Genomic DNA, 24,641 nt, shown 5'->3' with positions numbered 1-24,641 from the left:
TTTAGAAGTGTTTGGACTAGAAGTTTGCTAAATCTGGCTTGTCTTTGTCCTTGATTGATGGTTTATGATAAAACACTTTGATTCTCCTAAAGCTGAAAAATCATGGAAAAATGTAATTTTCTGTACTCTGGTGTCTTTAAATATCAGTTTACAGCTTTAGTTATAAATTTTTGTTGAGTAATATGATCTCTTGAGGAATTTCTTAAAACTTGTAAGAAACCACCTTTTTTTTTCTTTTAAAGATTTTATTCATTTATTTGACAGAGAGAGACAGCGGGAGAGGGAACGCAAGCAGGGGGAGTGGGAGAGGGAGAAGCAGGCTTCCCTCGAAGCAGGGAGCCCGATGCGGGGCTTGATTCCAGAACCCTGGGATCATGACCCGAGCCGAAGGCAGACGCTTGACAACTGAGCCACTCAGGTGCCCCAAAAAACCACTCTTTTTGTACAAATAAGAATATGGAAATGCAAGGTAGAGGTAGTTTAATAGTTTAAGATACTCTCTTATCTTAGCATTAATTGAAGGATATCAACACTTTGTAAGAATAAGCTTTGGCTGAAATAGGAATTTCATTATCATCTGTGCTATACATGTATATGGATTTTGTGATGAGTGATCTCATTTCCACAGAGGGGAAAAAGTAGCATTGAATTTATTTGAAAAGGTTCAGGTTTTCGAAATAATTAATTTGGGGTAGAAATTTACTTTATCTGCTGAAGGATATAATTTATTCAGCCATGCATGGACTATTTGATCTAATGAAGTAATAAAATTTGAAAGATAATGAATTGAAAAATTGAAGGACTTCTCCCTAATTTATACTTTACATGTTAAGTGTTTATTTTTTAAAGTGGTGTGACAACTTATGAACTATATTTCATTATTGTAAAATGAATTATTAATTACAGCTTTTTGGTGTAGCAAGACATTGTTGCTTTTTAGTTGGTCTTCGAGTTTTATAATAGATCCAACAAGATACTCAGAAGTACTAAACTTGCTAATTCTAGATCTCTGAACAAAATTTAATTTAGAATCAGTTTCTTAGTAAGTTCTGCTAAACTGATAACAAGGAATATGATGCACTCTTGCTTACCTATCAACCTGAGCAGTACCTACTCATTGGACTGTATTCATAACGTTAGTAAAGGAAATCTAGAAGTTTTTTGCATCTTATGTATGTATTTTCAGTTGTGACGAATGTTTTGGGTGGTGGTTTTTGTGCATTGTAAAACAAAGTTTTGAGTAGAAGTGTTAGCAGCATGGTACTATACCAAAAGCACTAGACTCAAAGACAGAAGACCTTGGTTTTAATCCTGCCTTTGTCAGTCACTAGTTGTATGACCAGACACTGGAAAAGTTTATTACTTCTACATTTTTTTAAATTTTAACTTTTTTTGTTATGTTCAGTTAACCACTGTATAGTACTATAGTACCATAGTTAGTGTTCAGTGATTTCATTAGTTGCATATAACACCCAGTGCTCATCACAACACGTGCCCTCCTTAATACCCATCACCCGGTTACCCCATTCCCCCACCCCCCTCCCCTCTGAAACCTCAGTTTGTTTCCCAGCGTCCATAGTCTCTCATGGTTCATCTTAAATGATTTTTTTAATAAAGTATTTTAAATGTGTTAAATATTTACGGAGTAGAATTTCAAAATTTACGGAGAATTTCAAAATGAAATAACCATGAACTGATTACGAACTCTCAAACCATCTTTGTTTTGCTATAATTGTTACATCTACCTCCCTTATTTTGCTTTAGTACTTAAAATAATTCTAGACATTATGTTGTTTTACCCTTAAATAAATAATCCATGTAAAAAGGATATTTTCTTACACAATCATAATTGCTGTGATTACACCTAATATTGATAATGATTCTATGTCATAAAATAGTTCATATTCATCTTTATTTAGATGTCTTTTTATAAATCATTTTCTTCTAATTAATATACAAGCAAAATCAATTTATTGCATTTGGTTATACTATTAATTTCAAATAGTTTCTCTCTTTTCCTCTGTTTTCATGCTATTGGCTTGTTGAAGAAATCTGGTTGGTTGTTTTGTAGAATGTTACATATTTTGGCACTCTGTGGCCATTGTTTCCTGCTGGTTTTAATGGTTTTTCTGTCACATATATTTTCTGATGGCTTGTGATTAGATTTAAAAGTTGAGTTAGAGGTAACACTTCCTATTACTTCTTGCCTAGAACCACATATTTTCTGATTGTCTTAACTTTAGTGATATTAACCTCTTTTTCAACCTTTTGTAAGGATTGATATTTTATGACTTTTTTTTTTTAAGATTTTATTTATTTATCTGAGAGAGAGAGAGCACAAGCAAGGAGAGGGGCAGAGAGAGGGGGATAAACAAACTCTCTGCTAAGAGGGGAGCCCAACTTGGGGCTTGAGCCCAGGACCCTGAGATCATGACCTGAGCTGAAGGTAGCTGCTTAACTGACCAAGCCACCCAGGTACCCCTAATTTTGTTTTTTTAAAGAGGTCTTTCAAAAACAAAGAGAAAATTACTTAAATAAAATTTATTCTGTCTTACAATACCATATGTAAATTCATTGGACATGTTTTTATAAATTTAGGATTCATTATGGGGTCTTTGTGATCTTAATTTTCCTATACCTTAAAACATTTTACTATTTCACCATTATTCATCAGTTGTTCCTACTATAGTAAGGACTATAAAATAATGAGAAGACAAGAATACTGGAATTACCTCTAGAAAATAAATCATCACTTTTGGCTCACCCTCTGTTTACTGCATTTCCCAAAGTACTGGATCATATTTTAAGAAGATAGAAATTTGTTTTCTCAGTGGGAACAGAAACTGGTATTTGGGGAGGGCAGAAACATTTTAGGTATCATATGGTTTCTGACCCTCCAATGAGCTACAGTACATCTATATAGTATATCTTTAGTATTAAAATTTCACGGGGGGGCAATTAAGAAAAAAATGGTCTGAAATGGCTTCCTAGTGGGGAGCAATAATGAAAAAAAAAGGTTGAGAAATACTGGTGTAATTGATGTAAAAGAAATTTGTGGACACCATCTTTGTGGTCTTATTTTCAGCTTTCATTGAATTTAATTAAGAATTCAGAATTGTTTATTTTCTGACCTTAATGATAAGGTGAAAAAATTGACAGAAGAAGACATTTTACAATTATTAGACCATCTGAGGATGAATTTAAAAAGACAGAGCGAGCAGCACTCAGAAATTTTTATCTAACTCAAGAATTCATTAGTGCATAGTGTATTTCTGTGGAAAAAAGGAAATTGGTTTTCTTAGTATGTCATTCAATAGAAAGGACTTCTTTGTACAAAATTTATGCAATGTTTTCTGACAAGAACATGGAACATCTTATTTTGCTAAAAGGCATGTGACAGTGTTCTTCCATGGTTTTGATAGTTACACACCACAATTTACTTGGCACAGATTCTAAGTGAATAAAAAGGCAGGTGTATTACATGGAAATGATTGGAAGGAAAAGTTCATGTAGAAATGAAAAAAATCAGTGGATTGATCATTCTAAATGGTGTTTGAAAGTCTAAAGAAGAAAATATAATTCTGGATCAAAGAAGATGGCGGTCTTCAACAAAATTTTTGAATGATTCAATTTTTCCAAAGTACTGCATTTGATGATGTAAGTTCAAGAAAAAGGACCAGAATTAATGATAAGCTGGAACCTATTAGAGGTTTATTTGAAATTTGGAAGTAGTATTTACAAGGTGGATATCATGTTTATAGATTGATGAGGAGCAGTTAGTTGTAGTCAAAGGGCATTGCTCATATAGGATATATACAAATACCTTTACTTTTTATTTTTTTTTACTTTTATTTATTTTTGCGGGGGGTGGAGAGAGAGAGCGTGTGTGCATGAACAGGAGTAGGGAGGGGCAGAGAGAGAAGCAGACTCCCTGCTGAGCAGGGAGCCCCATGTGGGACTCGATCCCAGGACCCTGGGATCATGACCTGAGCTGAAGGCAGCCGCTTAACCACTGAGCCATGAAGGCACCCTATACAAATACCTTTAAAACCAGAAAAATACAGAATAAGAATTTGAGTTCATTTTGCTTAAATTATTATTAAAACTTCTAATAATGTTTGTAATCATCTCTTTTTCTATAAACTAAGTTGACTTAAAATATGTATTTTTAAAAAGACTTCTTACATTACATATGGCAAATGGTCATGACTGTTTTTCATGGTCTACTTGAAAATTTAGACAGATCAATGGGTTCAGATGTTATGTTGCCAGCTTAATATCTGGCAAGTCATTTAATATTTCTGAATTTAGCAGTAAGGAAAAGCATTGATAATGGAGGTGGGGTAAATAGTCTTGGGTGAAGAAATTATAGTCGTCTTTGGTAATGAAACTCCAGAAGAGTATAAAACTCTTGGCTTTGGTATCCTGAGTTTGTCTTTTTTGAAGAGACTAAAATTGCGTATCTTTGAAAAATGAACCAAAAATAAAACCAAGCAAAATGAACCCTACCATTGTTCTGAGAGTCTTTTACGGAAGTTGGATTAGGAGCCTACAGATCTCTGAGGCTACTGTACCTTGTTTGCTTTCTGCTAACTGGGGCAATAATAGGATGTGTGTGTGCATAAATGAAAATACTTCTGCAGCAACTTAGAACTTCACTCTATTGTTTAAGGCCTTCCTTTGGATAATTCTTGGAGTCTGAACACAGATTTGTTGGCTTATAATTCATTTCTTCCTTTTTCATATGTCACCCAAGGGCAAGAGGGAGAGAAAGAGAGAGAGATGATTAAGTTGTACAGCCTGATACCAAGTCCTTTCTTGGTGATATTTCTTATTTGTTGGCGCCCAAGGTTATATATTTTTGTTTATAGTATTAATGCCCTTTAGACAGGGAGCTTATTATTAGAGATCTAATATAAGGTCTTTTTTTGTCCTCTAAAGCCCTTTCTCTTAAAATTTAATATACCATCCGCCTTGGTCCTCCTCCCCATCCTTTACAAATTTACAAAACCCCATTCCAAAAAACACTTGAATTGTTCTAATCAAACTATGAAATGTTACTTATTTTACCATCGTTGAACACTCAACTCATTGATCATTGAGTTCTAACTTTGGATGACCCAAGGCCTTTTTTATCATTATTGTTCTTTTTCTGAGTGGGTAAAAAAGGCTGAGCAAGATCAGAGCCCAAATGTTTTGCCATTAAAGGAAAGTTGGTAGCAATTCTGGTTTCTTTAGAATAGAGCAGTTAGGAATAATGGCCTACGTGAAGAAAGATCTGAGTTTACTTTTTGGAAGTTGAAGTATATGGAACTTCCTGGTTGTTTACATTTTATGTAAAATGACAAGGTTTCAGACCAGCAGAGGGCTACACCAGCAATGAGATGGACTATTGCTCTGCCCTTCCTTTTGGCCTTGGTAGTAGCCTGCAGAGTTATGCTCATTTCAGCTCTATAGAAACCATAATTTAGTCTAAGTTAATGACCTGCTTTCTTAATGCAACATGTATATACTCTGTAGCTAATTTTTATGCTGGTGCTGACACTATTACCATCATTATTTCTATGTTACACGTTTTTTTCAGACATTAAGAAACATGGTTCTTTTCTCAAAAGTGAAGGGGGGAACAACCTATTTAACGTGAATGCTATTTTTAAGGCTACAGAATGGCAGTGTGTGCCATCAGTAGGTATGAGGCAGCATGACTAAAAGAGATAAGGAAAAAGAACTATAGAGTGAGAAGATTAAAGAAAGATTAGGAAGGGATGGGATGCCTGCAAGAGCTTTCATGGGAAGAAAGAAAGAAAAGATAATTCTGTAGGCCATATAAAGGGCCACCAGGAATTATTTTAGTTGTTACACCCTGGATTCTAAACTTGTGTTTGCTTAGAAAAATATAGAATGAAAAATTACAAATTTTCTGATTATTAGTAATGTAATTTAGTGCTTTTAATTATGGGCATTGCTTTTTTAACATACTGGTTATGAAGTGTTCTTTGAATGAACTTTTATAGATTTTGTTGGTAACGTTTAGGAAGTCTTTTGTTTAGAAGTTCCTTCCTGAGATATTTTTGGTGAATGCAAATGAAACAGGAAAGAAAATGTAAATGAATTTATTTATAAGAAATCAAGAATATATAACAGAACGCTTGCACTTCTGTTAAGGTTTAGTGTGAGGTCACAGGTCAAGGTACTAATAAGAGTGTTTGGGATGTCTGCTGCCATGAAACAAAATGGAAACTTGATTGATAGCTAGAGGGTTGAAGGGAGAGAGTGTGGTGGAGAAAGCAAAGGTCAGGGAGCCATTTCCCTTCTCTGCATGTATAACAATCAACTCTCTCCAAAACAAAATGTAGATGATATTGATCAATATGGCATATGTTGTGCATATTTCTAAGTATTGTGAAATGTCATTATATATGGAGTTCTAATGTTTTGGTAGAGTGAATACTGAAATGAAATAGTTTACAAATAAAATTGTAGTTTTGATACCAAGTTTAAAGTAATTACACAGTACCTTGTTTACTCATATGATCAAATGTGTGTGGGTTTGGTTCTTAGCAAGATGTTAAATTTTGTTTTAAAAACCAATTTGGATAAAGTTGTATAACAAATCCCTCATTTGTTTTTTACTTTGTAATTTTTCTTTTAAATTCTCTTTAAAATAGGTCTGGTTTGCATGAAGTCTAGTAGTTCGGTTGTGGAATTGGTTATGCTACTGTGTTCTCAGGTGAGTAACAGGAATAAATGTTGGATTAAAAGTAAATTCTTGCATGAAATATTTTACAAGGAAGTTATAATTGTTTTAGTAGAAATTTTTGCTGTAATAGAGTTTAAGTTTGCAGTTTTAAAATAATTTTATTTGTGTTGCAAAAGGATTACTTCTTTGATACTACCAGATAATTTTGTAGTGAGTGCTGAGAGGAAACAGAAGAATGAGAAACAGGTTTTTAGAATCACATTAAAAAATGTCTAGAGCAAATGATCTTGAGGTGGCTAAATTTCTTTGCTGCATATTTTAAGGTTATAGAAACAGATTTATTTCTGTACCTTGTGGAGTGCCACTCTGACTCCCCTAGGAATAATGGGTTTACTTCCCTTTTGTGTAGAGGTTATAAAATGAGTGATAAATAATTTTGAGTTCTTGTCCTTGCTAATTATTTTTGACATACAGAGTAGATTTGGGAAAACATCAACAAAAATATGGCAGCCATCATAATAAGACATAGTAAATAAATTCCTAAAGCAAAATTGCTTTCGGTGTTCAGGAATTTTATACCTCATGTGGTAAACTTTAATGAGTTTTAGAAAACTTACATAAAAATCATCTATCTTTTTATGGTTTTTCTTTTCTGTTTTGCAGTTAAACAGATGAATGTTTTTATTGAGAGTTTTCTTTGTAGTCTTTTAAAAATGATATCTTGCTGGTAGTAAATTCCCCTACTTAAAACTTTAAAATAGCCTTTTTTAATAGGAAGAGTATTGGTCTAGAGGTCAAGGGTTCTGACCCATTTCAAACCTTTGACCTTCATTTACAACTCTTGTGGTTTACTTGTCTGACGAATAAGGATAATGCAAAATTAATGTTTCTTTGCATCGATTTATTCATTTTAGCACCTATATTGCCAAATTTATTTAGACTGTGCTGATGGACATTTCATGAATACAAATTAAAGAATCATAGAAGGTGTGAAAAATCAATAATATACATTGTCAATAAAGTGCAGTAAGAACAATTACTTCTAGAGATTACACCTAATGGATTTTTATAATGAACTTGTGAGGACTAGTTATGTTTCTAGTGAGCTTATTATTTTTAGATTTAGCAAGAATCTTGTTTTTATAATTTAATCATCTCCTTTAGAAAACTCCTTTAAAAAGCTTAATGTAGAAAATTTTTCATTAATTAATCTGATTTGAAATAATTGCTTGTTTATTTCTTGGATCTAAATTACCACATGCCATTCTTAAACCAATACAAAATTACCCTTACTTTTAAGAAGCATTTGCTTACCATTTTGGATGTTTCTTCACAGAGTATGAAATTGTTTATACTGATACAATCGTTTCATAGGTGAATTTTGATAACAAAGTTCCACTTTTTAGTTTAGAAGAATTGAATATATTCTTGATACATCAAAGTGGTTTCAGATTGTGTATTACGTAGTTGAATGTTAGAAGCTAAAAAGATGAAGAATGACATGTTTTAATGCAACTATTTATCATGTATGTCAAAGTGCTGTTTAATACTAATCCAATCAAATAGGATATTAAGATCACTTAGTAGAGTAAGTTGCAAAAGTCAGATATTCTCAAGATTTTTGTTTGAATAAAATCAAATACATTATTGGTTATTTGAAGTCCTTACCATTTTTTATGAGTTCTTCAAAAGTTCCATGGCCTCTCTATAAGATGTAGCACAGTGTGAAAAATGATGTGAAAAATGAAGCCAGAATTAGCTCCAGATGTATACAGATTGTTCCGGGGTGATAATTACATTTTTCACTTTGAATTTTCCTAATTCAAAGAGGTCAGATTGGCAATCACAAAAGTGATTTATTTTGTTAAGAAGTGAACTGTCTTTTTCTACATGAAAGCCTAAAAGATATGAAATTGAATTTGAAGTCGACATTTTGCAGATACTGGGTGGGGATGGCTTGAGTTTGATTGATAATTTTTTTTAGTCTGAGATAGGGTGGGAAGTGAAAAGCTAGCATATTGCTAAAATTTTAATTAATTTTTTAAGGGGAGATGGAGAGGATTGAATGCCAAAGATCGAAAGATCAGGTCAAAAACTCCTTTTTAATCACATAAATAATGGGATATGCTTATGAACTTAACATCTGCAAATTTGATTTAAAACTTTACAAATTAGTTGGTGTTAATTTCATGACAGTCAGCCATGTTCTGATTATTTTCTTTGAATCCATTCATAACTTTCTTTTTGCATTCTTTTTAACGAGGTGTTTAAATTAGCCACATTTTATTACAAAAGAAAGATTAGGGCCGAAATTTAAGAAATGTGGAAATGATCACATTTGGTTTGCTGTCATTAAAACCAAACAGATCACTCTATATTTTCTTGAAGCTTCAACTAAGATTATATTTTTCAATATTCACTTATTCATTATTGGGTTGATTAGACACCATTTCATATTTTATCTCATTTATATTTTAACATTGTTAAGGCAAAAATCCTGTTATTTAGAGTAGAAAAGCTTTCTTCACATACTCAGCATTACATTTTTGAGTAAAGTTAAATACTGAAGATTTGTTAAATTAGGTTTATTCATATATTGAATCCCATGTAAAATAATTCAAGAGCTACTTAAACTTCAAAGCTTGATTTAATTTTTTTTTACTTCTTTAAAATAAGATTGTATACATTCTTCAGGAAGCTGTGTACTCTCTGATGTGAGGAAAAAATTGAACAAACTCTCATTTATACTTCAGATTTAGTTTTTCACAAGCATGTAACTTATTTGTGTCTAGTATTTGTTGTATATGTGTATAAACCCTGTAGAAATTATATGAATTTAAAGGCAATGCTAAATATCTCAAGTAATATTATTCTAGCATTGTGTAAAGTGTTTGTATCATGCTCATTTGACATTAATATCATTTTTGAAAGAATTGACATTGCATTCAAGGCCACTTTATAAAAGCGTTGCTTTGCTCATCCTAATTCAGTCTGACATACATTCCAATAACACTACCTCCCTTCTTGGGTTTAAAGCTAAATTTATGACTGTGCATTGTGAAGTGCATCATTTAAAAATGGTTTCAACCCAAAACATCTAATAAATAAATAATGTGTATGGCTACTCAGTAGTAGACTTTCTAGACTAGAAATCATTCCATCGGATACTCAACAGTCCACTATCGGAGAGGGCTGTCAGATAAATCTTACGGTAGCTGCATTCATGTCCTGTAAATCACATATTATTGTCTGAGCCTTCTGCCAGGTCATCTATTCTTTTCCCATTTATCAGAAGTGCATAGAGTATATAGAAAAACTAGAAGCACCATGTAGTCTGGCCTAGCATCCTGTCCGAGTAATTAATTAGCAGCAAAACTTAATTTAAAATACTGTTAGTCTGATTTTTCTTTAAAAATTTTATCAAAATATGTAGATTGTTCCTATTTTGGAATTTTTTTTTTTTCACATGAAGGTTATGAGATAAGGTTTGGTCATTTTAGATTCAGGTGTGTCTTTCTATACCCCCGAATTATTAATTTAAAAATTAGAATAAGAACCAGATGTCACCATTTTTATGATTCTGTCAGTTTTATGTTTGGATTTTTGCTACTTGAGGTTTTTTTTTTTTTTTTCCCCTGAATCTTTATAGTAAAATGTTTCTCCTTTCAGTGTCCTGTAATTTTTTTTTCTAAATCTAGTTTTCTTCTCCTTTTTAAGTTTTTCTCTTCTAAATATCTGACGTTATTGTTATTGCTCTTTTTATTTCATGAATTTTTCCTTTTTGTAGTTGTGATGAGTATTTTGAGTAAAGTAAGTAATTGAAACAAACCAAAGTGGGGGCCAGGGGAAGAAAAGCAAACCAGCTCTATAATATGGCACAAAAGTGTCCTTCATTATTAGGTCTCACTTACTGCTTGGACCTTATTTCTTACCACTTCCTTTTTATAGTCTCACGCTCAATTTATATGTTGTCAAACTATGCTGAACTATTTAAAGTTAACCCAAATGTGCCATCATAATTTTGTCTCTTAGCGTATGCTTTTTCTTTCCCTTAAATTTCCCTCCTCAAATTTGGTGACTCTAATTGTTGGCTTCTTCTCATCATTCAGAACTCAGCTTAATTGTCCTCTTCTCAGACCATCATATCTATAGTTGGTATCTTTTTGTTTATCCTCATTTTAGCACTCATATAATGTACCACCAATTTTAGGTATACCTGTTACACTTGTTACTTTTTTATTGTTAGCCTCCCTGTCTGTACTCTAGGCCCTGTGAAGGTAACAACTCTTTCTGTTTTGCCTGTTAAAGTATACCTGGTACTCAGCACAGTCCCTGGCACATGCTGGCTGCTTAGTGAATATTTATAGATAAATAAATAATCTCACTTCCAGCTACCCCGCAGTCTTTCTGGAAATGGAAAGCTTTCTTTGACTCCTCTCTGCCCCAAGGCTCTAACTCTAGTATTCATCCAGAGCTCTCACTGCCTGTTATTCCTTTCATTGTTTAAGTTGCTTGTGATTTTTATTTCTCTCCCATCAGAGTATAAGTTTCTTGAAGGCAAGCACTGTGTTTTGTTTGTATCTCCAACATCCAGCATAATTACTATTCAACCAAATGTTTATATAATTGTGTAATTAATGATTGAATGGTAACAGTGGTCATAAGTCAACATATTTTGGGCTTTTGCATTTTGGTCTTTTTATTATGAAATATACCCGTACTTCTTATATATTATTAGGTGTGTATTAAGTGTTCATTTTTATTTTCAACTATCTTGTCCGAACCCAATTCTGTAGTCATGTTCATTTATAAATAGGGTCTTTGTTTTTTCATTGTCCTTTGGCTTAGTCAGTTTTACCTCTTTTAAAAAAAAAATCAACTTGTTGAAGTACAGTTTACATACAGTATATATGTACATATTTTAAGTTTACAGTTTGATGAATTTTGACATTACACAACAATGTAATAACCATCTCATTCTGGAAAGTTCCCTGTATCTCTTTGCAATCATTCTCCATCCCTGTTTTCTCAAGTTGCTACTGATTTGACTTCTGTTACAGTGACTGAGTTTTACTCATTGTAGAATTTAATATAATTGGAGATTTATTTCTTTTAATTGTGGTGCTTGGATACTCAGCATAAACTTTTTTCGTTTAAATTCACTATCTATTAAGAAAGTGATGTGGGTTTTTTTTTTTAAAGAAATAATTGAGCTAATTAAAGAATTATCTTTTTGCCAGCCACAGAATAGGAATTTTGAGTGTAAGTTGCTTATTGGAAATACAAATGTCTTCTTAACATAATGCATATTTTTTCCTATAAGGAAATCCTATAGTTTGGAGCTTTTATACAGCAGTGAGGCGAGGCCACTGACTGTAGTTTTAGAATGTTTTGTTTTTAGGGTCTGTCAGGTTCAGTTCAAGTGCTGTCTCTTCTTCAGAGCTTGCTTGCTTGCTTTTTTGCTAGCTTGATTTATTTACTTATCTTTATAGTTTTTTATTTAACTTCCACTTAGTTAACACACAGTGTAATATTAGTTTCAGGTGTACAGTATAGTGATTGAACACTTCATACATCATGGGTGCTCATCACAAGTGCACTCCTTAATCCCCATCACCTATTTAACCCATCCTCCACATCTTCCCTCTGGTACCTATCAGTTTGTTCTCTATAGTTAAGACTCTTTCTTGGTTTGCCTCTCTCTCTCTCTTCCCTCTCCTTTGCTCGTTGTTTTTTCCTTTTTTCTTTTTTTCTTTTCTTTTTCACTCTAGTCCTGAGTGAAATCATATGGTATTTGTCTTTCTCTGACTCACTTACTTTGCTTAGAATGATACTCTCTAGCTCCATCCACATTGTTACAAATGGCAAGATTTCATTCTTTTTTATGGCAGAGTAATATTCCATTATATACACACATACATCCCACATCTTCATCCATTCGTCAGTTGATGGACATTAGGAATCTTTTTATAATTCGGTTATTGTAGGTAATGCTTCTATAACATTGGAGTGTGTGTATCCTTTTGAATAACTATTTTTGAATTTTTTGGGTAAATACCTAGTAGCGCAATTGCAGCATCTTATGGTAGTTCTATCTTTAATTTTTTGAGGAACCTCCATACTGTTTTCCACAGTGGCTGCACCAGTTTGTGTTGCCACTAACAGTGCAAGAGGATTCCCCTTTCTCCACATCCTCACCAACCCACATCCTCACCAACACTTCTTTCTTGTGTTGTTGATTTTAGCCATTCTGACAAGTGTGAGGTGATATCTCACTGTAGTTTTGATTTGCATTTCCCTGGTGATGAGTGATATTAAGCATCTTTTCATGTGTCTATTGGCCATCTGTATGTCTTCTTTGGAGAAATGTCTATTCATATCTTCTGTCCATTTTTTAATTGGATTATTTATTTTTTGAGTTTTGAGTTGTATAAATTCTTTATATATTTTGGATACTAACCCTTTATCGGATATGTCATTTGCAAATATCTTCTCCCATTTTGTAGGTTGCCTTTTAGTTTTGTTGATTGTTTCCTTTGCTGTGTAGAAGCTTTTTTTTTTTTTTTGATGAAGTTCCAATAGTTTATTTTTGCTTTTGTTTCCCTTGCCTAAGGAGATAGAAGTTGCTAGGAAGAAGTTGCTACAGTCAAGGTGAAAGAACTTACTGCTTGTGTTCTTCTCTAGGATTTTTATGGTTTCAGGTCTCACATTTAGGTCTTTAATCCATTCTGAATTTATTTTTGTGTTTGGTATAAGAAATTGGTCCAGTTTCATTTTTTTGCATATTGCTATCCAGTTTTCCCAGTGCCATTTGTTGAAGAGACTGTCTTTTTCCCATTGGATATTCTTTCCTGCTTTGTTGAAGATTAACATAGTTGTGGGTTCCTCTTTGGGTTTTCTATTCTGTTTCATTGATCTCTGTGTCTGTTTTTGGGCCAGTATCATACTATTTTGATCACTACAGCTTTGTAATATAACTTGAAGCCTGGAATTGTGATGCCTCCAGCTTTGTTTTTATTTTTCAAGGTTGCTTTGGTTATTCAGGGTCTTTTCTGGTTCCACACATATTTTAGTATTGTTCTAGTTTGTGAAAAATGCTGTTGGTATTTTAATAGGGATTGCATTAAATCTATAGATTGTTTTGGGTAATATAGACATTTTAACAGTATTTCTTCTAATCCATGAGTATGGAATGTTTTTCTGGTTCTTTGTGTCCTCTTTCAATTTCTTTCATCAGTAGTATGTAGTTTTCAGAGTATAGGTCTTTCACCTCTTTGGTTAGGTTTATTCATAGGTATCTTATTGTGTTTGGTGCATTTGTAAACGGGATTGATTCCTTAATTTCTCTTTCTCCTGCTTCATTATTAGTGTATAGAAATGTCACAGATTTCTGTATGTTGATTTTGTATCCTGTGACTTTATGGAATTTGTGCATCAGTTCTAGCAATGTTTTGGTGGAGTCTTTTGGGTTTTCTATATAGAGTATCATGCCATCTGCAAATAGTGAAAGTTTTACTTCTTCCTTGATGATTTGGATGCCTTTTATTTCTTTTTGTTGTCTGATTGCTGTGGCTACAACTTCCAGTACTATTTGAACAACAGTGGTGAGAATGGACATCCCTGCCTTGTTCCTCACAGTAGAGGAAAAGCTTTCAGTTTTTCCCCATTGAGTATGGTATCAGCGGTGGGTTTTTCATTATGGCCTTTATTATGTTGTGATATGTTCCCTCTAACCCTACGTTGTTGAGTGTTTTTATCATGAATGGGTGTTGCACTTTGTTAAATGTGGTTTTTTTTCATCTGTTGAAATAATCATATGGTTCTTATTTCTTTTATTAATGTGATGTATGACGTTGATTGATTTCTGAATACTCAACTACCCTCACAACCCAGGAGTAAATCCCACTTGATCATGGTGAATTATTTTTTTATGTATTGTTTGGTTTGGTTTGATAGTATTTTATTGAGAATTTTTATATCCGTGTTCATCAAGGATGTTGCCCTGTAGTTCCTCTTTTTTAGTGGTGTCTTTATTTGGTTTTGGTATCAGCATGATGCTGGCCTCATAGAATGAATTTGCAAGTTTTCCTTCCTTTTCTATTTTTTGGAAAAGTTTGAGAAGAATAGGTATTAACTCTTCTTTAAATGCTTGGTAGAATTTGCCTTTGTAGCATTCTAGTCCTGGACTTTTGTTTGTTGGGAGTTTTTTGATTACTGATTCAATTTCTTTGCTGGTTATCTGTTCAAATTTTCTATTTCTTCTTGATTCAGTTTGGGTAATTTATATGTTTTTGAGAATTTATCCATTTCTTCTAGGTTGTCTAATTTGTTGGCATACAGTTTTTCATAATATTCTCTTACTGTTGTTTGTATTTCTGTGGTATTGGTTGGTATTTCTCCTTATTTGTGATTTTATTTATTTGGGTCCTTTGTCTTTTCTTTTTTGGTAAGTCTGGCTAGAAGATTATCAGTTTTATTGATTTTTTTCAAAGAACCAGCTCCTGGTTTCATTGATCTGTTCTCTTGTTTTTTAGTTTCTATATTATTTATTTCTGCTCTGATCTTTATTATTTCCTTCCTTCTGCTGGCTTTAGGCATTGTTTGTTCTTGTTCTAGCTCCTGTAGGTGTAAAGGTTAGGTTGTTTATTTTAGATTTTTCTTGTTTCTTGAGGTAGGCCTGTATTGCTATATACTTTTGTCTTAGTACCACTTTTGCTGCATCACAGAGGTTTTGGACTGCAGTGTTTTCATTTGTATTCATTTCCATGTATTTTTAAATTTCTTCCTGGATTTCTTGGTTTATCCATTCATTTTTTTAGGTAGCATATTGTCAAACCTCCATGTATTTTGGTCTTTCCAGTTTTTTTCTTGTGGTTGACTTCTAGCTTCATAGCATTGTGGTCTGAAAAGGTGCATGATAGGACTTTAGTCTTTTTGTACTGTTGAGTTCGGTTTTATGATCTAGTATGTGTTCTGTTTTGGAGAATGTTCCATGTGCACTTGAAAAGAATGTGTATTCTGCTGTTTTAGTTTGGAATGTTCTGAATATATCTCTTAAGTCCCATCTGATCCATTGTGTTATTCAGAGCCATTGTTTCCTTGTTGTGTTTCTGTTTAGATCATCTGTCCATTGATGTTCATGGGGTGTTAATGTCCCCAACTATTACTGTATTATCAGTTCCTTTATATTTATTACTAAATGTTTTATATATGTGTGCTCTCATGTTGGGCGCATAAATAGTTAAGATTGTTATATCTTCCTGTTGCATTGTCCCCTTTATTAATGTGCCCTTCTTGGTCTCTCATTATAGTCTTTGTTTTCAAGTCTGGTTTTCCGATACATGTATTGTTACTCTCACTTTCTTTTGACCTCCATTTGCATGATAGGTGTTTTTCCATCCCCTCACTTTTAATCTGCAGGTGTCCTTTAGTTTATAATGAGGCCCTTTGGGTAGCATATAGATAGGTCTTCTGTTTTTATCTATTCTGACACCCTCTGTCTTTTGATTGGAGCATTTAGTCCATTTACATTCAAAGTAATTATGGATAGATATGTATTTATTGCCATTTTATTGTTTTGTGGTTGTTCCTGGAGATTTGCTCTGATCCTCTTGTCTTTGTCTCTTTCATATTTTGCTGATTTTCTTCAGTGATATGTTTGTTTTCTTCTTTTTTTTATTCTTTACATGTTTATTAGTGGTTTTTGATATATGGTTACCATTAGGTTTGTACATATTAAATAGTCTTCTATATTAAGTTGATTGATGTTCATGTTTGAACGCATTCTTTTCTAATCTCCCCATGTTTTAGGTATATATTATTATATTTTATATCCTTTTTTGTGTGTGTGAGTTCCTTGACTGATTTTTACAGAGATTCTCATTTGTACAACTGCTTTTGTGTTTCTGACTTTGTACTGTCACTTTTGGTCTCTCCTTTCCATTCAGAGTCCCCTTTCATATTTCTTGCAGTGCTGGTTTAGTGGTCACAAACTCCTTTAATTTTTGTTTGGGAAAATTGTTATCTCTCCTATTCTGAATGATCACCTTGCTAGATAGGGTATTGTTGGCTGCAGATTTTCATTTAGCACATTGCATATATTCTGCCACTCCCTTCTGGCTTTTCAGATTTCTGGTGAAAAATCTCGAGCTAGTCTTATAGGTTTTCCTCTTGTAAGTAAGGACTTCTTTTGTCTTGCTGCTTTTAAGATGTTTTTCTTTATCACTATATTTTTCAAAATTAAGTACAGTATGTCTTAGTGTTGGCCTTTTTTGTGAATTTTTATGGGAATTCACTGTGCCTCCTGGATCTGGATGTCTGTTTCCTTTCCCAGATTAGGGGAGTTTTCAACTACTATTTCTTCAAATTTTCTGCCCCCTTTTCTCTCTCTCCTTCTTTTGTGACTTCTATAATATGAATGTTACTATGTTTAATGGAGTCACTGAGTTCTCTAAATCTGTTTTTATTTTGTATAATTCTTCTTTCTTTTGGTCAGCTTCCAGTCACTAATTTGTTCCTCTGCTTTTTTAGCCTTCTGTTCATTGCACCAAGTATATTTGTACTCTTGTTTATCGCACTCTTCATTTTTGTCTAGTTCTTTTTTAACTCTTTTATCTGTAGGTTAAGGGTCTCACTGATTTCTTCTTTTCTTTTTTTTTTTTTTTAAGATTTTATTTATTTATTTGACAGAGACAGTGAGAGAGGGAACACAAGCAGTGGGATTGGGAGAGGGAGAAGCAGGCTTCCCGCTGAGCAGGAAGCCTGGTGCGGGGCTTGATCCCAGGCCCCTGGGATCATGACCTGAGCTGAAGGCAGACGCTTAACAACTGAGCCACCCAGGTGCCCCTGAGTATCGTTATGAGCATTGCTTTAAATTTTCAATCAGACATATCACTTACATTTGTTTTGCTTAGTTCTCTGGCCATGGCCTTATTTTATTCTTTCATTTGGGATAAATTCTTCCATTTTGGCATTTTGTCTAATTCTTTACCTTCTTATTTGTGTTGGTAAGACCATTTATGTCTCCTGCTCCTGAAAGTGATGTCTTTATGAAAAAGAGATTATGTAGTGCCCAGGGCCTGGCATTTTGCGAAGTGTCTCCTGTGTGTGATGCATGTGCTCTGCTGTTGTGTTCCACCTCTTTATCCTTCAGGCCAGTTGTCTGCAGAGGCTCTCCTTGCCTGCTGTGGGCAGTGTTTTTGGTACCTGGCCTGGATGGGGCAAGTTTTAACTAGCTGGCCTGCTTGTGAAATGGGACCTGTCACCACCTCCACTGGAATTAATAACCTGTGAAACTGTGGTTGGGAGGAGTGATGTGGGGGTTTTGTGCTGGTTTCTGTGGGGGCCTGCTGCGCTGGAATTGAGGCAGGTATGACTGAGACAGGCAGTTCTGCTGGAGTACAGGGCGCTAGGGCTTGATATAAGCAAGGTAGGCAGCCAGTGTTGATGTTTTGCTTCTCCCTGAAGGTGGTTCTGTGTTTACTGAGGAGCAGGGAAGGGAAATGGTGCCATCCACCTCATTTGTTCCTGGAGAGGTATCTATGTGAATGCTGCCTTTCAGGGACACCCCTGAGAAGAGTGATTAATCTCCCCACTCAGATCGCTCTTTATATGCTGTCTGTTCCTGTGTTGTTTGCCTTCTCTCCAGGAGCAGCCAAGCCTGCTGACCTCAAGGTTTGAGCCCCACTGGTTGTAGGAACTCTTGAAATTCAGCCCCTCTCATTTTCCAAGCCAGTGTCTTTGGAGAAACGTTCTTCTTGTGCGATCCCCTGTGTGCTCTTCTCTCTCTTGCCCTTCTCTGTGCCCATGGCTACCTCCCCTCCAGAGCAGTTGTGATTTGTTTCTCCCCTAAACTATGTCTCTGCACTTCCTACCTTCTTCCATGTGGCCTCCTCTCTCCCTGTGGTTGTAGAGTTTGTTCTGTCAGTCTTCAGGTGAATTTCTGGGGTATTAAGATTGATTTGATAGTTATCTACCTGTGTTCATGGGACAAGGTGAGCCTAGGGTCCTACTCCACTGCCATCTTCCTGCTCACTTTTCTGCAGAACTTTGTGTGAATTTATCTGCTCTGAGTCCTCCTCTCTATGCCTGCTTGTGGTATTCTCTTATTTAGGAGACATGTATCAGATGCTTTTAAGATAAGCCCCTCCTTTCAAAAAAAGTATAATCAAATGAGAGAGACAAATTATCGTTATACAACATATAAGTTTATAAGGACTTGAAGTGAAACACAAAAAGAGTGCAGGGAGGGGAGTTTGGGACTGTCAATCCCTATTTAATCTAATGCTCATTATATTTCTGTTTTTGAACAGATCATTTTAGGTGACTGTGACTTGCAGTCAAAAATTTTTTTGAGTTCCATTTACATTTTTATAATTTCATCAGGATCAATGAATATTAAAATGCTTAAAGCATTTCCTCTACTTCTTTCAGTACTTACAGTTTTCCTTGGTTGGATTTGTGGTAGCCATGTGCTTGTTTGATTCGTTATCACTATCCAAAATTTCTAGTGGACCAAATCTCTGTTTGTGTACTGTGTGATAATAATGGGTGTTCTGTGAAAGAAGTATATAGTGGTAAGTAAATTCAGTAATTGTTGTTTGAATTTAATTAGCTTTCTTTACTGGAGGCCCTTCAAAGCCGTTAGTAAATGCGTGTGTGTGTGTGTGTGTGCACTTGTGTGTATAAAATAGGTATATAATGTGTATTGTTGAATGTGTAATGGGACTAATATTAGCATGTTTGAAACATAATCCTCTTTGTGGCCATAGGAACATGTGGATGATTTTCGTAAACTACAGAATGAGAGAAGTTCCTGTTACATTAAGGGTGAGACAGTGAATAATGGAGGAAGTGTCTGTTTTTTAGTACTCTGCTTTTGTTTTTCTTTGCTTCTCCACTCACAATGACTAAAGAAAATCACTAGATATGCAAAATTACTTATTCATGAAACAGTGTGATTATTTTTGCTTCATTTAGAAGAAATTATCTCAAGTCATTTCTTCTCTCTCCTTTGTAGGTAATTTGGACATAACTCCCAGTTTAGATGTTATTTCTGAAGGGATAGATCTTCAGAAGTGATGATAATAAGAGTTCCAGGTGTGTGTGTGTGTGCACGCGCACATGTGTATTGTAGGATAAATTCAAAATTTTTTTTTTAGGATAGGTTTAGGATAAATTCAAATATTTTGACAATCGCTTGATTATATGGCTATTTCCTATTTTGACTGATTGAATCACATTACATTTTATGCTGTATAATAAAATTCAAGTATATAGCATAAAGTCTTGAAAGCAGGGTCAGAATATTACATGTATTATTATTGAGCCGTATATAGAATTGAACTTTGGTATGCACTTAATGAGGTCCAAGAGGTTCAAAGAAAATGAAATTAATCTGTGAATGTCATATGATATAGTTTCTGATGAAATAAATTTTCAGTAAATATTTGTCAAGTAAATGAACAAAACTTTAGCAATAGACTTTTTGTAGTTACATAGCCTAATCATAAAATGGCAGGTTCTCTCTGCATGTCATCTCTTTATTCATCTAAACAACCAGAATTGGAAGGTAGCTTTCAATCAAAACCTAGATATAATAAAAATACAAAGTCATTATTAAAGAGTTTAATAGGGTTAAAGAATTAAGAGTGAAGATATTACCCTGCTGCATAAGGCCAGGCTTTTTCACTGAAATCTGTAGTAATTCCATGTTTGATAAAGTATAATTTATGTATAAGGCATTTCCTTGAGGCAGTAAACACAAAGAATCTATCTTGGTGATCCTTAACCATGAGAAGTAAGTAGAGATGGAATGCTGGTAGTTCACATTCACCCAGGTAGATTTAAGAACAAATATTAAATTGATGGGAATGGAATTTGCTCTTCTTCTGATACAATCTGGAAAACTCAGACTGTGACATGTATAGATATTTTTGGCATGAGAACAGTTATCAAAATCTCTCCGTGCATATATTATATAATAAAAATAGCCATTTAATATTTTTTTTGCTTTTACTGTAAAGTAAAAATGATTCTAAATCCTGTTAACTCTTACTTATCTTCTGTTCTTAGTTTACATGCCCTCAACATTGGATTTAACTGTGTTTCAGAGTTCAGTTTACCGAGCTGAGTGCTAAAGAAGAGTTAAATTTACAAATTTAAGAGCTCTGTTAGTGTCATGCCTTATTATAATTTTTGTTTCTTTCATTAGATGAAAAACTCCTTAAGGTCAGGAGACGATTTCTTGTTAACTTTATTCTGTAGTGCTTATTAATGTCATAATCATAATAAAATATTTGATAGATATTTGTTGAATAAATCAATGTATTTACCATATTTAGGTAAAATTTCCCTTAAAACTGAGTTTTGATTCATTGAAAAGTAGTTAAAGAACAAACATAATTTTGTTTAATGACTATTCTGTTCAGTTATAACGATGCGAAAGACATTAGCCTTTATACATAGGCTTCAAACCCTTATTCTGAACTCTTATCCTGTATTTACTTGTTTTTAAAGAAAGTGATACATATTAAACCCCTCTCACCTTATGAACTTTGGGTTGCAAAAGATCTCGTTAAAAGAGTTACAACTGATTACTTCTTATGAAGAAATCAAGTTTGTGCATTGTAGATTTTCCTCTTTCCGTAGATTGTCCTCTTTTCGTAGTGACATCTTTAAGTCACTAGCTTCAGAAACTTAGCATCAATTCAGACATCATATCTTGTTTTAACAAAAATATGAGCAGATGGTAGCTCTTACAAATGAAATGCTTACCTAAATGTATTAATTCCTTGTATGTCAACATTTCATGAAAGAAACAAATCTATATCTGAGTAGAAAGATATTCACCATTTTGTTTCAAAATGCTAAAAGTTCCTTGCATGGTAACAGATTTGCAAAGTGTATTAAATTAAATGTTGAAATTTTGTTATGCTGTAGATAAATCATTCCATTTTCTTTGTAACCAACCTTATTTTTTCCAATGAATAGAGGACTTTTGGGTCAATTGGCTTCTTTAAGATCAGTTTATATGTATTATGGTCCAACTAGGATCAATATAATTTATATTTCAACCTTTCATAATGTTACCCCTCCTTTTTATTTTTGTATATGTTTATACCTCATCCTTAGAAAGTACTTGTAGAAAATAACAATGTAAATTGCCTCTGAGCTTGTTATTATCATTGTTTATGACCTTTTGATTATGAATAGGTGAAAATCACTAGGGTAGTGATTAACATTGGGATAAAAAGATAGGCTTCCATTATCGTCACCTATTTTTGCCTTAGAGCTGCTGTGAATGTTTTATCCTTATAATATTCAAAGACTGTGAGTTTAAGTGTTCTGTATTGAAATGCTCAGAATTAATTTTATGTGCAGTAGAAGCTGTTGACTTTATAAGAAGGAACTAGAGACCTTTGAGCATGAGAGGGAGTCTGTGAGAGTTAGTTAGAAAAGGTAGTTCAAGATTCAAGCTATATTAACTGATTTTGAAAAATTTTAAATGCACTTAAATAACAGTGTTAAAATACTTGAAATCAGCTTACTAACTTTGTGCTAATGGGGTAAAAATATTTATCATGTTACCTGATTTAAATTTTTATAACATATCTTTTATAAGATGAAAGTGTTTATTTCTAAAACAGCAGCAAAAACATTAAAAAATAAATCAGACTAAAGCACTGCATTTTACTTTCAGAAAATAAAATATTTAAGTTGATTTGTGAGTGAACATTAATTGATCTTTATTTAAGTCTGGGTGCAGACCTTTCCAATATTAATTTAAAGGGTTTTCTTACAACTGAAGAGAAGCATAATTTAACTTTAGATGTAGGATTTATTCTGAAATACTGGCGTCCTGTTGATTCACTAGCACACGAGTTTTTAGAAAACATAACCTTTTAAGGTAAATTTTGTGGAACTGGCTGTACACCCTGTGGCTTAGCAGTCTAGTCAGAAGGATGATACCATGCTGACTATATAACTAGATCTTTGAACATTATTCTCTAGGGTGGTAAATGCAAAACAAAGTAATATCAACTGGCACTTAATTCTGCAAGTTCCCTGCTGATTGGGGTATTCATTGAAATAGAACTCTTCCTGACAGGAAGTCAGCCTATGAGTATGGAGACATCTGAAAATAAAGTGTGCTTTAATTTGGCACCCTGCCATTTTACAACTGGTCTTTTAAAATTGGGATTGGGGAGAGAGTTAGCAAAAAGGAAGACTACATGAATGGGAATAATCTAAGCATAACCTTTTTCTTTGGCTTTCATGTAATTATGAATACAAGTCGGTGTCTCTGTTTCTTGGCAATTATTGCTTGTTTTTTCTTAGTCCTTTTCTCTGTTATTTCAAATTAATCTGCTGAAATTGAAGTATTACAGAAAGGCTAGGTTAAAAGTATAAAGTATAAAGCTTGAGATTGTTTTGTTTTAGTATCACACTCTGATAACTTGTGTTTAATACCAGACTCTGATAACTTGTGAAGACTGAGCTGTATTCCCATACCATGTATTTTTTCATAAATATTATATAATTTAATGGATTTAATCAGAATATTCAGAGTTCTTAGGATTCAGATTTAAATTTTGCTTTCTGAAATGTTTACACTGACTGTTTGGCTCAGATGTCTCTGAGATAACACAGTTATTTTGTACTTTAGTACCTGAAACATAGATTTAATATACAATAACATAATTTAGGAAGGGATAATGGTTATGTATTAATAATTGCACGTGTATTCCATCTTTTATGCATTTCTTAGGCAGCTATTTTTAGTTAAGCTGCCATTTTTAGTGTGAAAGCATGTATGCAGTTTAAAGAAAATCTGAAGTTTGAACTTTGATTTAGGCCTGAATGAAGTGTAAGAATCAGAATCCTGAAGGCTATTTGTTTTTCTAGCAGTAAATTCCTCAGCTGCTGGAGGTAAACTGGATAGAGGAGACTGTTGTCTCCCTCATGGGCAACAAAAGAAGAAAGGAAAAGGAAGTCTTGGATAGGATTTTAAGAAGAGGCTGAGGCCAGGGAAATACTGTGATGATAGGTTATGAGTTTCAGTAAATTTTTTCCTCTGCCACTTATTAACTCTATAACCTTGGGCAAATGACTTCACTTGCTTGAGACTCAGTTTCTTGAGTGGAATGGGTGTAATAGAGATTGTATTAGATAACCAAGAAAGTATATAAAACAGTTCTTAGAGCAAAGTAGGTTGTACATTAAAGTTAATTTGTCAGCGTGAAAAGTGTCGTGTCTGGGCTCTTAGCACCTATGCAATAAAGAATTAAGAGATCTACACCAAAGTGAAAGCAGAAAACAGTTTTATTAAAGCAGCGGTACGCTCTCTAAGGGAGAGCGGGTTGCTTCCCTGAGGTGGAATTGGCCCATAGGTTGTTTAGGATTGGATAATATTGGGTCTCTCTGTTCCGGGAAGAGCTGGGATGTACAGTGGGGGGTGGTCTCTAATGGAGGCTGCTTCCAGTCATTTAGGGCACTACTCAGAAAGGTTGAGAAGAGTTTTCTACCCTACGAGGTTTGTACCTGAACTGTCCTGTCAGCCTTTCCCTGTGGAGGCGTGGCAGTACCTGCAATGCAAATGTATTATAATGAGTCTAGGGGTTACCTTGGGGCAGAGGTGGAAGAGGGGAGCACATGTTCTGCACCTGTGGCTCTTGGTCTGTTAGCCCCAGGGTCTTGGAAGCCACAAGGTCAGGATGTTGTACTCCTTTATAACCGTCCTTACCTACAGCTCCTGTCTAATTCTCCCCTCAAGGACTTGGGTTTCTGTCTTGGGGCATTCCTTCCACTACTCATATCTAGCTTCTACCTAACAAATCTGGTGTTTTTAACAGCATACAAAATCTTCTCCCTTTGTTCAGTATTTTAAATGACTTTTGTTTTCTTTTTATGAGATTAATTTGATTTTTTTAGATTTTTGCCT

The 24,641-nt window shown here is 34.0% G+C and overlaps 1 protein-coding gene across 4 annotated transcripts in view; it reads left to right on the top strand.

The window, feature by feature from the left end:
- Nucleotides 1–24,641, top strand: part of LRBA (LPS responsive beige-like anchor protein) — a 742,782-nt gene that overhangs the window by 237,900 nt on the left and 480,241 nt on the right. For all 4 annotated transcript variants that reach the window (XM_073892352.1, XM_025874296.2, XM_073892351.1 and 1 more), the window contains one exon: nucleotides 6,669–6,730. In XM_073892352.1, coding sequence (XP_073748453.1) covers nucleotides 6,669–6,730 — 62 coding nt within the window. The remainder of the gene's footprint in view (nucleotides 1–6,668; nucleotides 6,731–24,641) is intronic.

Source organism: Callorhinus ursinus, unplaced genomic scaffold (genome assembly GCF_003265705.2).
Source record: "Callorhinus ursinus isolate GAN/ISIS: 27379988/994484 unplaced genomic scaffold, GSC_fseal_2.0 scaffold4, whole genome shotgun sequence".
Taxonomy (NCBI): Eukaryota; Metazoa; Chordata; class Mammalia; order Carnivora; family Otariidae; genus Callorhinus; species Callorhinus ursinus.
The sequence above is the reverse complement of the archived record's forward strand: the minus strand, read 5'-3'. Positions and strand labels throughout refer to the sequence as shown.